The sequence below is a fragment of the Phyllobates terribilis genome, unplaced genomic scaffold, assembly GCF_046119375.1.
Source record: "Phyllobates terribilis strain yellow unplaced genomic scaffold, ASM4611937v1 Scaffold_9__5_contigs__length_417890890, whole genome shotgun sequence".
NCBI lineage: Eukaryota > Metazoa > Chordata > Amphibia > Anura > Dendrobatidae > Phyllobates > Phyllobates terribilis.
In genome coordinates, this window is record NW_027362769.1 from 330055065 (window position 1) to 330071656 (window position 16592).

At 49.1% G+C, this 16592-nt stretch overlaps 1 protein-coding gene across 2 annotated transcripts in view; it reads left to right on the top strand.

Moving 5' to 3' along the window:
* DNAH3 (dynein axonemal heavy chain 3) overlaps positions 1 to 16592 on the top strand; it is a 487274-nt gene that overhangs the window by 118850 nt on the left and 351832 nt on the right. For both annotated transcript variants that reach the window (XM_073647962.1, XM_073647963.1), the window contains exons 10-11: positions 2532 to 2711; positions 7568 to 7704. In XM_073647962.1, coding sequence (XP_073504063.1) covers positions 2532 to 2711; positions 7568 to 7704 — 317 coding nt within the window. The remainder of the gene's footprint in view (positions 1 to 2531; positions 2712 to 7567; positions 7705 to 16592) is intronic.

Consider the following 16592-nt stretch of genomic DNA (forward strand, 5'->3'; position numbering starts at 1 on the left):
AGAAACCAGAATTCTCTGATCACACATCTTGTTTGTTTTTTTTCGCTGCATATTTTGTGCCTTGGTTGGGTTTTTGGAAAATAGAGCTTGTCACTTCTTTCAGAGTTTTTTTCAGCGTTTTTTCACCCATAGAAAGTAATGTGAAAAAAACACGTATCAAAAACGCCCCACAATTTGCATCAGCGTTTTTGATGGCAAAATCGAATGGGGTTCTTTTTTTGAACAGAACTTTATGTACATGTGTAGCGCCCCGAGGGTTCGGTTGCTACAGGGGTATTGCACCTCAACCAGAGGTGTGATATTCCACTCCCAGGTAAGGATGGAGTGTGGACCAGGGCTCAGTTAGCTGCATACACCACACTCAACCCATTTCCGAGGGACAGCTCAACGGTGCTCCCATTTATATATATGCAGGCACAACTGACCATGTCCCTGGCTGGAGTGGGGAGGGGGGAGAGAACCCAGTGATGTAGGAGCAGAAGGGGATGGTTTCTGGAGCATAGGAAGGAGCTCATTGGGTGCTGGTCACCTGAGCTCAGACACAGAGGCAGATAAAAGGTGGAAGCCATCTTAGTTCAGGGAGAAAGAGAAAGTGAGTACAGTGGAGAGGTGACAGGAAGCAGAGGCTCTGTAGAAGCTCTGCTCAGAAGGCAGGCCTAGGGTGAAGGCCGGAGCCAGAGAGGAGAAGAGAAGGAGAAGAAGGAACAGGAGAGAAGGAGACGAGACAGAGAAGTAGAAAGGCTCCAGAACAAGGAGGCAGAAGGGACCCTAAGAACCCACGAGATATCGGGTGAAGGGTCAGGCAGAATAAGGGTACCGGATTCCCAAGTTGGTGGAGGTAAATTATCCCTCAGCCAAAAACCCGGAGGTTGTGATCATCTATTGGTGCGACCCCCCGCCAAACCTGCTAGGAAGGCACCATATAGGATAGCGGGAAACGGGGCCCACGTTTGCCCGCATAGATCCGCGGCAGCTGGACAGAAGTTTGGTCACTGGTGGGGCACCAGAGGCCAGAGAAAGGACAGAAGGAGGTCCTGTGCCATACTCCTGAATTGCCTGGGGGTTGACCGAGCCCCTCACCTGGTGGACGCAGCACGGCTTGGGCAGTCATTGCTGACAGAAGTTACAAGGATAACAACTGTGAGTAAAAACCCTTGACTGCATCATTGGACTCTGTGTTATTTATGCTGCGCCTGCACCATCACCCCCAGCATCCTATTACACTGCCCTGAGGCTACACTCTTCCCGTGGGGAGTTGTCCTATCCCTCTGCTGCACACCAACACCAGCCTCAGCGGTCAGCCTCGCAGCGGCGGTCATCCCTGACCGCAATCCCCGGGTGGCGTAGTCGGACATTCCATAGCTCTAAAAATAGACTGCCACAGCATTTAGTCTGACCACCCTGAGCCACGGGATCGGGTTGCCACTACTACCCCCAACATTGCACTGAAGCCCGGTTCCGGGTGCCCCACGGCCCAGGGGGCGAGTCAGAGGCATAAATAGAGACAGAAGGTCAGTGAAAAAACCCTTGAAAAAAACGCATCAAGAAACGCAGCAAAACCTGCGTTTTTGACGCAGCTGATTTCCTGCCAGAGATTAGGTTTTGCTGCAGATTTGGGACGCTGAAAAACCCAACATGTGTGAACATAGCCTAAAGTGAATTGCTATGTGGAAAAATCTTTCCTGCAGCCATGGGCCCATAGCTTCGGATTCTAAGGCTCTTATAGGCGTTGTGTCCATCCACAACCACCCCAGGTGAGCACTACCATTACTCTTACCCTTTCTAATTTCTCTTGCTGTCTTGCCCTATTGTGCACTTCTGTCCCAACCAGACAATAGCAAGAAAATATTTTAAGTACTGTTGCTGTATTAAGAGGACCCAAAAAATATGCCATGGGTAAGTAGGAAACATCTTGGTTTGGGGTTTTTGGAGTCGTATATATAATCTTGTTTGATTCTTTTATATCTATACTGTTGGATATTAATTGGAAGCAAATTTGGAGCTTCAACTTGCTTACTATGTTTGTTATCAGCTGCATTCAGTTGGCGACCACTGTGCTGCGGCACTGCCCCCTGGAGCGTGGAGCCCACCTCTCGGTTCAGTAATGGTTCCTTCACACTGATTGAATAACTTTTGCTTCCTACCACATATATTGTTCCGTAAAACTTGAATCCATTGATTTGAACCATGTGGCTTATTGTATTTCACCACATGTAAAATGAAGAAAATTTACATAAATTTCGTTTCATGTGGAGAACAGAAAGGTCTCTCTCTATGAGTAATGAATGAAACATATATTGCGACAAGAATGAACAGTTATTAGATGCAATTATGGACTCTTCTGGCCTGGTTATATGTTTTCACTACAGATGTTATCATTATTTTTCTTGTCAAAGCATAATTTTTGTCTTTTCACACAAAACCTGTAGAAAAGCATGGTCCTGCTCTTGGTTTGAGATTAATTGGGTTTATCATATGTATGTTACTACAGTAATTTTATTATACAACTATTCCTATTTTGTCTTCACCAGACAGGCAATGATTTTGGAGAAACATATGACGAGATGAAGTTCTTCACCCCCCAAATTCTCATAATTAAGCTCAAGGTTGAAGAACCAAAAATCGCTTTTGAGCCAGTCCTGGAGGAGTGTTGGAACCTCATTAAACGCTGCTTCCAAGAGATTATTAGGAGCGCCGAAGGACTTCCTAAAGTATGTCATGTAGAGAAATTGAGGGAGGTGGGGGTAGAAATGTGGAATTTATTGGATGCCACATTGAAGAAAGATCGTCTAGTCGTGTGCTGATGGGTGTCATAGATAGGTGTAAAGCCCCCCACACACATTAGAATAACGATGTCCGAACTTGCCGAAATCAACGGGTTCGGCTGACAGTCAAATGTGTATGATGCATTCAGACTCTCCCCAGGCATCATCCAATAAGGTCCAATTTCGGACTTACAATCCTTTTGTTCTCTAAGGCCACGTTCACACGTTCAGTATTTGGTCAGTATTTTACATCAGTATTTGTAAGCCAAAACCAGGAGTGGAAGAATCATAGGAATAGTATAATAGAAAGACGTCACCACTTCTGCATGTTTCACCCACTCCTGGTTTTGGCTTACAAATATTGAGGTAAAAAACTGTCACGCAAGGTGAGGGAAGCAATAAGTGTAAAACGAGGGGAAGAGGGGGAAGGGAGCCCAACAACTAGGGAAAGGGGGAGTGGAGACCCCTAGGCAGATCTAATATCACCCTGGCTACCCTATCGTCCCTATATAGGTTCTGTACCAATCGCTGAGCAGGAAACCTAGTCCCTGAATGTCCCTAGAGCTTGGCCCTAGCTAGGGAGGGGACGGGGTGAACACTAGTCAGGCCCCACTACAAACTAAAGACAACAAGGTAAACGAACAAAGGGGACACACTTAGCTTGAGCAGACACCAGAGAGATAACGCCAACTGTCCTCCAAGGGCACCAAAGACAAAACTAGCCGATTGCTATTAATCCAAGTCTGCACAGAGGTACATAGAACTATCACCAGTGACTCTCTGGAGAAACTGAGAGTTTTTAACTAACAAGCAAGGGTGTGTCAATCAGCAGCAGAAGGTGGAGGTCACTGCTGGGTCCTAAAGTAAGAAGGATATAACTACACTATAGAGATGAGAGGACCAAGAAGGTGTCTGCAATGCCAAGCGCAGTGACCTTCTACAGCCGGATCCAGAGCGTCTGTCTGTCACACCTGACACACCCGTGACAAAAACTCACCAAATACTGAACGTGTGAACGTGGCCTAAGGCTACGTTGCCACGGTGAATATTTGGTGAGTTTTTGATTATGCAGATTTTCTGCACCTATTAGGTAAATTATGTTGTTTGCATTTTTTGTTGCGTTTTTGACTGTTGTTTACTTGCTTTCTTATTGTCTCTTTTTGGTTTTCATGTTTTAAATAAAGCTGCTTTGCTTTGTTTTTGATACTTCCTGGAATTTGGTTTTCACAAAACTTTATTGATATAGTCATGTGTGGATTATGTTAGTTTTTAGCGCATTTCGCACCGTAAGCACGCTAAAAACTTAGATGTGTTTTTGTACCTGCGGATTTTATGCATTTAATGTAATTCTATGGGGAAAATCTGCACATGAAACTCAGTGTACCTGCAAGAGAAATTGACATGCTGTGGATTTGAATCCCGAACGGCAGGTCAGTTTATTACGCAGAGTTAAAAAAAAAGCACATTGGGCATAAGATTTCTATAAATCCCATCCACTTTGCTGAAACTGTAACACGCTGTGATTTCTTGCATTGAGAATATATGAAGCATCAAAAACTCATTGTGGGAACTTGACCTAAGAGATAAGCTGCTGTTAGAACCCTCCTGTTAGTTTTTTCCATCTTGTGTTTTGCGGTCATGTGACCATTTGCCTTTATATTCCTGTTCCGCCCTTTTGGCTGTGCTGGACTTCAGTGTTGTTTGACTGTCTTGCTAGCCTGGTGCTTCGGTGCCTTTCTCTGTCAGTTCGCTTGGTCCTCTGGGACCTCTAGTACTTTTTGTCAGTTTGTCTTTTGTGTTCTACAACAACTTCTCTGTTTAGGAGGTGTCCCATTTTTGTCCCAGTCCTTAGTTCTTTTAGGGACCCCTCCCTTAATTCTATAGGTCTTCGTTCAGACTAGCCGAGGACGAAGGTGGGTCTGTTCGCTAGGAACAGGCAGCCCGCTACATCGTAGGGATTCAGCTTAGTCTTACTGTAGGGATAGCTTTCCCCTATCTTTCCTTAGTTCTTGTTGCAGATCTTAACAGCCGCTATCAGAGATGTCTCGTAGAGAACATTAGAGAGCTCTGCAAAGTGAGCGCTCCTGTGTATGTGAGAGTCGGGGGAGACTGCTGATGGCGGAACGATCGGCCAAACTATCGTTCACCCAACAGCTGTCTAATCTGAATGGGGGGCTGTAGAGTGGCTCCCTCTTTGGTAGACATTGTCTGCCATTCATCTGAATGGACGCCATGTAATGCTACATTTTGTCAGAATTGTTTGGATTTCCATGGCTTAGCCCCCAGCAAAATTAACTATTTCTGAGGGATGTCATGACCCTCCACTGTGGCTAAGGTTCTCTATGATGAGAGAATCCAGTCTCCTAAAATTGAGATCCATTGTATTCTGTATTTTTAATGAAAAGCACCAGGTCTGTTAAAGGGGCTGTCTAGGCTTGGGGTACAAGTCTCCAGTCACTCTATGTGACTGCAGACTTGTGAATTCTCACATCATACATACTGCTCATTGTGAGGATTCTCCTGTGCTACAAGCCCCATCAGCAGCGGGTGCATGACCGTAAGAATGCAATTTGCATACAGTGGGTACGGAAAGTTTTCAGACCCCTTTAAATTTTTCACTATTTGTTTCATTGCAGCCATTTGGTAAATTCTAAAAAGTTAATTTTTTTCTCATTAAAGTACTCTCTGCACCCCATCTTGACTGGAAAAAACAGAAATGTAGAAATTTTTGCAAATTTATTAAAAAAGAAAAACTGAAATATCACATGGTCATAAGTATTCAGACCCTTTGCTCAGACACTCATATTTAAGTGACATGCTGTCCATTTCCTTGTGATCCTCCTTGAGATGGTACTATTCCTTCATTGGAGTCCAGCTGTGTTTAATTAAACTGATAGGACTTGATTTGGAAAGGCACACACCTGTCTATATAAAACCTCACAGCTCACAGTGCATGTCAGACCAAATGATAATCATGAGCTCAAAGGAACTGCCCAAGGAGCTCAGAGACAGAATTGTGGCAAGGCACAGATCTGGCCAAGGTTATAAAAGAATTTCTGCATTACTCAAGGTTCCTAAGAACACAGTGGCCTCCATAATCCTTAAATCGAAGAAGTTTGGGACCACCAGAAGTCTTCCTAGACCTGGCTGTCCAGCCAAACTGAGCAATCGTGGGAGAAGAGCCTTGGTGAGAGAGGTAAAGAAGAACCCCAAGATCACTGTGGCTGAGCTCCAGAGATGCAGTAGGGAGATGGGAGAAAGTTTCACAAAGTCAACTATCACTGCAGCCTTCCACCAGTCGGGCCTTTATGGCAGAGTGGCCTGACAGAAGCCTCTCCTCAGTGCAATACATATGAAAGCCCGCATAGAGTTTGCTCAAAAACACATGAAGGACTCCCAGACTATGAGAAATAAGATTCTCTGGTTTGATGAGACAAAGATAGAACTTTTTGGTGATAATTGTAAGCGGCATGTGTGGAGAAAACCAGGCACTGCTCATCACCTGCTCAATACAATCCCAACAGTGAAACATGGTGGTGGCAGCATCATGCTATGGGGGTGTTTTTTAGCTGCAGGGACAGGACGACTGGTTGCAATTGAAGGAAACATGAATGCGGCCAAGTACAGAGATATCCTGGATGAAAACCTCTTCCAGAGTGCTCTGGACCTCAGACTTGGCCGAAGGTTCACCTTACAACAAGACAATGACCCTAAGCACACAGCTAAAATAACAAAGGAGTGGCTTCAGAACAACTCTGTGACCATTCTTGACTGGCCCAGCCAGAGCCCTGACCTAAACCCAATTGAGCATCTCTGTCCACCAACGTTCACCATCCAACCTGACGGAACTGGAGAGGATCAGCAAGGAAGAATGGCAGAGGATCCCCAAATCCAGGTGTGAAAAACTTGTTGCATCATTCCCAAGAAGACTCATGGCTGTACTAGCTCAAAAGGGGGCTTCTACTCAATACTGAGCAAAGGGTCTGAATACTTATGACCATGTGATATTTCAGTTTTTCTTTTTTAATAAATTTGCAAAAATTTCTACATTTCTTTTTTCCAGTCAAGATGGGGTGCAGAGTGTACTTCAATGAGGAAAAATGAACTTTTTAGGAATTACCAAATGGCTGCAATGAAACAAAGAGTGAAAATGTAAAGGGGTCTGAATACTTTCCGTACCCACTATATATGTGGTCATGTGCCAGCTAGACATGCGCAGCCTCACTCAATGCAAGTGAACTGAGCGAGGCTGGACACTTCTAGTTGGAATGTGGCTGGAAGTAAGTAAATGAATTGTACCCCAAGGCCGGACAACCCATTTAAATACTAGAATAATTTGGGAAAAATGTTATAGACAACCTTTGTTTCACTATGTGTGAAGAAGGATGGTAGTCTGTCATCCATCTGTCACATTGGTTTCAAATGTTATCTCTCAGCATTTACTTTCTGGCACACCACTGCCCAGATAATGTCAAGGTTGAAGTTATCTATTCACACCTTGACCTTTCATGAATATTCATCCTCCCTCCCTTTGGGCTTGATTTATTACTGCCACTCCATGTAGTATGCTAATATATTTTCTATAAGAACTATATTCCCTGGACACAACCCTACTCCCATCAGAATTTAGACTATTATATATAATTCATGAATATTAGTTGTTTGGGAAATTCGTTATTGCCGTCCCTCACAATCTCCAGTGAATTGTGCGCTGAGCCGTTCTGCTACATACTTAACGAATCAAGAGACCTGCAACATTGTTCATCCACTTACTTAAATCAAGATTTATTCTTCACTTACAGGTGGAAGTTGAGCTTTTTCCAGATCTTCAAGTAGAGAACCTTATTCTGAGCTCTGTAAAGCAAGAGGAATCCTTGGTGTCTGTATATATTAACAAAACCAGAGAGATCTTTAACATGAATATAATCGGCCCACAAAAGTAAGTTTCTGCAGCTCTATCTATCTATCTATCTATCTATCTATCTATCTATCTATCTATCTATCATCTATCATCTATCTTTCTATCATCTATCTATCGATCATCTATCTATCATCTATCACATATCTATCATCTATCACATATCCATCTATCATCTATTTATCATCTATCTATCTAATCTATCAATCATCTATCACATATCTATCATCTATCTATCAGCTATCTATCAGCTATCTATGATCTATCACATATCTATATATCATCTATCACATATCTATCATCTATCACATACCTATCTATCATCTATCACATATCTATCAGCTATCTATCAGCTATCTATGATCTATCACATATCTATATATCATCTATCACATATCTATCATCTATCACATATCTATCAGCTATCTATGATCTATCTGTCAGTTTTGGCTATTTTACAGAAGTCACTAATCTTGGCTGATCAATGAGCATTCCCAATCACGCTCATTCCAGAATACATGTGACGCGCCCCTGGGCCTGCTGTGTCGCGCAGCGTCTCGCGCACGGGGGCTTACCCGGAACCGGATCAGATGAGGGTTGTAGTCTCCGAGTGGCGGGGACCCGGTCCGTGCCCAGGGAGTCAGACTCAGTGTGTGGCAGTCTTGATAGATGTTATTTGAGTGTCGACTACGCCACCCGTTGATTTGCAGCTATGGAGCTGCCGCTGCAGGGCAGACCGCTGAGGCCGGTGTAGAATTGTGCAGCGTGATAGTATAACCCCCAACGGGAGGGGTATGGCCTCAGGGCAGCCGACGTGGAAGATGGGGGTAGCAGGAACCACTCAGAGACGGTGCGGTGTAATTCAGGGTCTTTACTGGTAACAACGATAGACCCTCCCGGAGTACTTGCTAGCAAACGGGGCCTGGTCAGTCCTTGAGCAGATGGGATCTCCCCTGGCCAGGCGGAGTTGTAGGCCTCCCAAACTGACTGTACTCTTCTGGCTACCTTGCTAGAAGCGGATATAAGTAGCCCACGTCCCTGAGTGTACCGTGTGGTGCTCACCCGTATGGTCGGTGACTCGGGGCCTTCTATTGGCTTCCGCTCCACGATGGCGGTGCTGGTCCCACACGTGTGACCGTGCCTTCGGGTTTCTGGGCCTGAGGACCTGAAATCCCCTGCCGGTCGGCTTCTGCTGCTGGGTAAGAGTTAGTCCCCACAGCCTCGGACGCCGGGTCCGGTAAGAAAGCTTCTCAGTCAGGGCGAGCTCTGCAGCTGCCAGCCCCTGACTCGTAGTAGTATTGCTCCCACTGAGCTCCAGCTGTTTCTTCCTATGACTGTCTCTTGTCTCTACTCTCCTTCACTCCTAACCCTGCTTCAGCCCCGGGTTTATATAGGGGAAGTTCTTCCCCTCCCAAGACTGGGCAGGAGGTGTGGCATGCACAGGATCCCTGACCAAAGGACCTCCCACCTGCTCTCAGACATAACATCTCTATCACTGTGGCAACCAGACCCCTGGGGTGTCACATTCCCCCCTAGTGAAATTTAGTACTCCGGGACTAAACATATTTTAGAAAAACATAACAAGATAAAAACAATAATAATACAATAAGAAAAACATATAAAGATGGTTACGGCATGTCCGTAACCGGGTGCAGTCTTTGAAGAAAAGCAAGGTGTCCATTTCACCAAAACAGGGAGACGTAACCAGGTAGGGGTTTGTCCTACCCCGAGTCCTTAACAGTCTTTAGTCCGTCCTGGGTTACGCTCCAACTATGTACAAGGATTCCCGGTAAATCCACCAAGGACTCCTACAAATAACTAGAAACACAAAATTATACACAAGCAACAATACACAGGTAAACATAAATAAAACAATTTATACACTTCAAATCCTCCACCGTGCGGGTAACTGGCCTCTAGTGGCCCTAGTGGACCTACGGAGCTGACTGCCTAGCCCTGAACTACAGGGTGTAGGAGCTGTCAAGGGTAAACTGGGCAGCTGTCTACCGGCTCTTTGGCTCACTAGGGATATGGCAGGCTCACTGCAAGCAGAGGGTTGATCCTCCTGGTCTGCGGGTGTGGGGTCTTCTGCCTCCTGGACCGGCTGTTCTTCCAGCTCTACCTGTTGCTCCGTAGGTGCTTGGGATGCTGGTTGGAGGAAGGTGAGTACGGGTACCACAACTGCACCATTGACTTGAGTCCAAGACCGAGGGAAGTCCCCGAGCACAGTACTAACCATATCTTCCCTTTCCTCTACGGGTCGATGGTCTTCTTGTTCCTCTTCAGGGTTCCTCAGTTGTTCGGGACACTTCTTCAGGTGGTCCCGGGATACAATAGCTGTGGTTTCCCCTCCGTCTTTACTGATGGTACAAACCTTCGGGTTCTCGTGGCTTGAGGGCAGTACGGTGTACGGGTCCTTTTCCCACTGGTCGTCCAACTTGTGGAGCCGTCTCTTCCTCTTCAAGACCTGCTCTCCGGGTACCAGGGGAACAGCGGGAGCATACTGGTTGTAAGTTTTCTCTTGTCTTTCCCTAGCCTGACAGAGACTTCGTTCCACGCTCTCCTGTACTCTCCGGTACTGCTGCTGCCTCTCCGTGTCCCAGTCTGTTTCTGGTGAAGTGTCCTCGGGTGTCAGGACTCCCATTTCCAGGTCAACAGGTAACTTACCAGGTCTTGCCCTCATTAGGTAAGCCGGGGTACAGTTGGTGGAACCTACCGGGATGTGGTTGTATAGGTCCACCAGATCGGGCAACTTCTCAGGCCACAGACTGCGTTCTTCCAGGGGCAACGTTTTTAAAAGATCCATTACCACCTGGTTCATTTTCTCACCAAGTCCATTAGTTTGCGGATGGTAGGGTGTCGTCCTTATCTTCCGGCAGCCATACAGATTGCAGAATTCCTGGAAGACCTCCGCTTCAAAGGCAGGTCCCTGGTCCGTCAGCACTTGGTCCGGGTACCCGTGTGGACGGCAAAAGTGCTGCTGGAAGGCTCTAGCTGCTGTTTGAGCCGTTAAGTCCTTGACGGGGACGACAACCAAGAACCGGGAGTAATGATCCACGATGGTTAACGCGTAGACGTAGCCACTTCTGCTTGGGGTCAGTTTTACATGATCCAAGGCTACCAGTTCCAACGGTTGCCGGGTGACGATGGACTGCAGGGGAGTCTTCTGGCTGGCACGGTCCTTCCTTCTCAGGTTGCACGGGCCACAGTCTCTGCACCACTTCTCAATGGTTCCCCTCATGCCTACCCAGTGGAATCGCTCGCGCAGCAGGAACTCCAGCTTCTTCCACCCGAAGTGTCCAGCTCCGTCGTGGTATGCCTCCATCACCATGGCTGCGTCTCTTCGTGGCACCACTACTTGCCAGAGTAGTTCATGCGTCCGGGAGTTAACCATTCTGCGGCACAACTTCCCCTTGTAAAGGAACAGTCGACTCTTCTCTGTCCATAGTTGTTTGGCTTCCTCCGGAGCGTCTGGTTCAAGGCAAGCCTCCGGGCGAGTCAGCATCTCCTTCACTAGTCGGACGGCAGGGTCGCTGTCTTGCGTTTCCGCCCAGTTGTAGTGAGGTAAGGGGTTCAACGTAGCAGCCTGCTTACTCCTTACCCGGTGGGAATACTGGATAGTCCCATGACGGTGGAACGCAGGGAGTTCAACTTCTTCCAGTCCTTCCGGATCTTCTCCTTCGTCCGGCAGGTTGGGCATCCTGGACAGGGCATCCGCGTTGGTATTGGAGCGTCCGGCCCGGTATTTGATTGTGAACTCGTAGTTGGACAGACGGGCCATCCACCTCTGCTCCAGGGCACCGAGTCTTGCCGTGTCCAGGTGTGTCAACGGGTTGTTATCCGTGTACACGGTGAACCGGGAAGAAGCGAGGTAATGCTTAAAGCGCTCGGTGACTGCCCATACTACGGCCAGGAACTCTAGCTTAAATGAGCTGTAATTCTCGGGGTTCCTTTCGGTGGGTCGCAGTTTTCGGCTGGCGTAGGCGATTACTCGTTCCTTCCCCTGTTGGATCTGGGACAGTGCGGCTCCTAGCCCGATGTTACTGGCGTCGGTGTAGAGGATAAAGGGCTGGCTATAATCCGGGTACGCCAGGATTTCGTCCCCCGTGAGGGCCATCTTCAGCTGGCGGAAGGACTCTTCTTCCAGCTCCTCCCATTTGAAGGGCGGCTTCTGGTTCTTGGCCTTCCGGGACTGGCCTATCAGGAGGTCCTGCATAGGTGCTGCCTTTTTGGTGAAACCGGGAATAAACCTTCAGTAGTAGCCTACCAACCCGAGGAACTGCCGCACTTCTTTTACGCTGGAGGGGCTTGGCCATTCCTTAATTGCGGTGATCTTATCAGGGTCGGGAGCCACTCCGTCAGCGCTCACCACGTGTCCCAGGTACTGCACCTTTGGTTTCAGGAGGTGACACTTGGAGGGTTTCACCTTTAGGCCGTAACTCGCCAGAGCTTCGAACACTTCCGCCAGGTGTTTCAGGTGGTCCTCATACGTCTTGGAATATACGATGACATCGTCCAGGTACAACAAGACCGTCTCGAAGTTTCTGTGGCCCAGACAACACTCCATTAGTCGTTGGAAGGTTCCTGGTGCGTTGCAGAGTCCGAACGGCATGCAGGTGAACTCGCTAAGTCCCATCGGGGTGGTGAATGCGGTCTTCTCCCGGTCCGCCTCTGCTACAGGAACCTGCCAGTACCCGCTAGTGAGATCCAAGGTAGAGAAGAAGTTAGCAGATCTTAAAGCAGCCAATGACTCCTCTATCCTTGGTAAGGGGTACGCATCCTTGTGTGTGATACGGTTGATTTTCCGGTAATCTACACACATCCTCATGGTGTTGTCTTTTTTTCTGACTAAGACTAGTGGAGCTGCCCAGGGGCTACAGCTATCCCTGATCACCCCAGCCTCCTTCATGTCTCTAAGCATCCCCTTGGCGTGTTGGTAGTGGGCAGGGGGTACGGGTCGATACCTCTCTTTTATAGGAGGATGGTCTCCCGTGGGGATGTGGTGTTCTACCCCCTTGACTCGCCCGAAGTCTAACGGGTGTTTACTGAACACTCTCTCGTACTCCTGAACCACCCGATAGACTCCTTGTTTCTGGTGTGAGGGAGTGGAGTCAGTACCCAGATGTAGTTGCTGACACCAGTCCTCCATGTTTTTCTTAGAGCCGTTACCTTCCTCCGGGTGAGATGGAGGCAAGGGTTCCACAGATTGTATAGAATTTTGGTTAATGGTATATAATTTGGCTAGCGTGGCATACCGGGGCAGGTACACTTCCCTCTCCCCGATATTTATTATGCGAACGGGCACCCTCCCATGGCGTACATCAACCACCCCCCGTGCTGTCAAAATGGTGGGCCTACTGTCTGAGTAAACTGGTTCTACCATTGCCTAGTAATTCCTACCTCTCAGACCAATAGCTGCCCGGCACCAAATCATCATTTCACTTTTTGGGGGCATGGCAATAGGAAAAGGGTCACACATTCTTACGCTACCAATCTCACCGCCGGAGAGTTCCACCTGTTGCCGTCGCATCAGTGCCCGGATCTCTTTCTGGAGCACCCGCTGCTCGCCGGAGCTGGCGTTCTTGGCAACCTGCTGTAAAAGGAAAATCACCTCTGCAAGACAATTTTCAATTACATTAGTTCCTAGAGTTATTTTTGGGTGACTCTCATGTTTGTCAATATCTACAATGATCAGTCCCTGTGCTGCCAGTTCGACTCTACCGATTTTGATGGTCACCTCTTTAAATCCGATCTGTGGCACGGGCTGGCCATTGCTGGCGATGATTCTCAAGTCGTCGTCAGGGTAGCGGGTAATATCCGAGTCATTCCAGTACTGCTTAAAGAGCACGTACGGGATGGTGGTGACCTGTGACCCGGTGTCCAGTAGGGCACTCATGGGAATGCCATCCAGTACCACAGGCAAGACTGGACGTCCTCCCACATATCTGTCGCGCCAGTTCGATGGGCCTGGTGATCTTTTTCCTGGGGGTTGGCCCTCTACCCCAGGTTGTGCCCGTTTAAAGAACAGTACCTTGCCATATGTCCGGGTTGATTGCAGCGGCGGCAGATGGGTTGTCCGTCCTCGTTGTATCGGTCGCTGGGTCTTCCTCTGGCCGGTGGGGTCCTCCTTGGTCGACGCCACGGGATGTCCTCCGGTCCAGATGCCAGCTGGATCTTCCCTGGGGTGGAAACCTGTAAAGACTGCACAGTTCGGGTTAGCGCAGCAACGCTCTTAGCTAGCTCTTGGACCTGATGGTGTAGGTCTGGAGCCGGGTCATTGTCCAAAGCCTGCGCATCAGCTCCCACAGGCCCTGCCGACAAGGGCGCCGCCTCCTGGTGGTAAGTAATAGCTGGGCGCCTGTGGGTCATAACGCCACCCGGTGCCGGTTCTCGGAGTACCCGGATGGCTCTGTCCTTGAACTGTGCAAAGCCCAGATGGGGATCCTGTAAGGCCATCGCCCGCAACTGGGTTCGGTGGGCATTACAATACAGTCCCTCTATAAATTGTTCAGTCAACAGCCTGTCCTCGTTTCCCACTCCATCAGGGTCGGTCTGCTTAATGGCCCTCAGGGCCTCTTGTAGGTTTAGTGCATAGTCCCTTATACTCTCATGCGCTCGCTGCTTGCACCCATAGAATCTAAGCTTAATCTCGGCTGAGGTGCGGGTATCAAAGGTATCCTTCAGCCGGGTTAGTATCCCTGCGACAGTCTTCCTCCCAGGTGGCCAGGATTTTACTTCCCTTTTAGCTGCCCCGGTTAGTTGGGCCACCAGGATGCTCACTTTTTGCTCTTCTGTGAGGGGGTACACCTGGAAGAGGCTATCCAGCTTTTCTCTAAAGTCATGCAGGGTATGTGACTCCCCTGAGTACTGGGGTAGCCAAGCTGCTCCCGGGATATAGGGCATGGTGAAGGGCATAACTGCAGCAGCGGTGGCGCTGGCGGGGGTTGAGGCAGTGAAGCTCTCCTCCGTATCCGACATCTTCCTCCCCCCTAGTGGACCGTGGCCTACCTTGCGATGATCCTGTTCCGTAGGCCGCGGCTCCGCAGTAGATCGTCAGGGTTGAGGACCTTCCGTCGCGCTCCGGTGACGTCGGCGTCTGCTGGGCTCCTTCCAGGACCTTACGCAACGTCCGGACGTGAGGCGAGGCTTCAGTTCTCGCGCGCTTTCGAAGTCCACGCCCCTCTTCTTCCCGCGCGGCGTCCTCAAGATGGCGTCCAATGGCGGGAAAACTCCACGGATGGCGGGAAGAAGGCCGAAGATGGCGCCGGATGGCGGGAAAACTTCGCGGATGGCGGGAAGAAGGCAGAAGATGGCGCCGGATGGCGGGAAACCTCACCACTGGTAAGTTTGAACAGTCTTTGCTTTTCAGGCACGCAGTACCCGGTGGTTGCGGGCGCGAAATCCTGCCGACTACGCCAAAGTTGACGCGCCCCTGGGCCTGCTGTGTCGCGCAGCGTCTCGCGCACGGGGGCTTACCCGGAACCGGATCAGATGAGGGTTGTAGTCTCCGAGTGGCGGGGACCCGGTCCGTGCCCAGGGAGTCAGACTCAGTGTGTGGCAGTCTTGATAGATGTTATTTGAGTGTCGACTACGCCACCCGTTGATTTGCAGCTATGGAGCTGCCGCTGCAGGGCAGACCGCTGAGGCCGGTGTAGAATTGTGCAGCGTGATAGTATAACCCCCAACGGGAGGGGTATGGCCTCAGGGCAGCCGACGTGGAAGATGGGGGTAGCAGGAACCACTCAGAGACGGTGCGGTGTAATTCAGGGTCTTTACTGGTAACAACGATAGACCCTCCCGGAGTACTTGCTAGCAAACGGGGCCTGGTCAGTCCTTGAGCAGATGGGATCTCCCCTGGCCAGGCGGAGTTGTAGGCCTCCCAAACTGACTGTACTCTTCTGGCTACCTTGCTAGAAGCGGATATAAGTAGCCCACGTCCCTGAGTGTACCGTGTGGTGCTCACCCGTATGGCCGGTGACTCGGGGCCTTCTATTGGCTTCCGCTCCACGATGGCGGTGCTGGTCCCACACGTGTGACCGTGCCTTCGGGTTTCTGGGCCTGAGGACCTGAAATCCCCTGCCGGTCGGCTTCTGCTGCTGGGTAAGAGTTAGTCCCCACAGCCTCGGACGCCGGGTCCGGTAAGAAAGCTTCTCAGTCAGGGCGAGCTCTGCAGCTGCCAGCCCCTGACTCGTAGTAGTATTGCTCCCACTGAGCTTCTGCTGTTTCTTCCTATGACTGTTTCTCGTCTCTACTTCTTCTCTACTCCTCACCCTGCCTCAGCCCCGGGTTTATATAGGGGAAGTCCTTCCCCTCCCAAGACTGGGCAGGAGGTGTGGCATGCACAGGATCCCTGACCAAAGGACCTCCCACCTGCTCTCAGACATAACATCTCTATCACTGTGGCAACCAGACCCCTGGGGTGTCACACATGCAGGTTTAAACATGCCCGTTTCTGATTAATTGTTGATTGAGCAAAACACTCTTTCATTGTAACAATCATCGTTATCGGGAGCACATCATCCTATGTAATCACGCGATGTGCTGCCAATAACGTGCATTGTGTAGGTACCCAAGCTTTCTTACCATGAGAGCCGCATACAGCTCTGAGAAATGGTCTCATGCTACGTTTTATGTGAAGAAATCTTAAAAACCACATAATTAATAGAAAACAGCTGAAAAATGTTTTTGGAGGGTATCCCCCTGACTAATTCTTCAGCTGTCACAGTCACTATTGACCTTGGGTATTGGCTATCTGGGGATTCAGCTGCCAATGTTGTGGTTAAGCTGCTGGTATCGGAGTTATCTCTTGTCCTAGTAGCTTCCTGTGGGTGCAGACTGTGTAAAACTGCCAACACCGCTGTGTATAGAGAACAATCAGCTTCTGATCGCTCTCCACACAAAGGGATGCT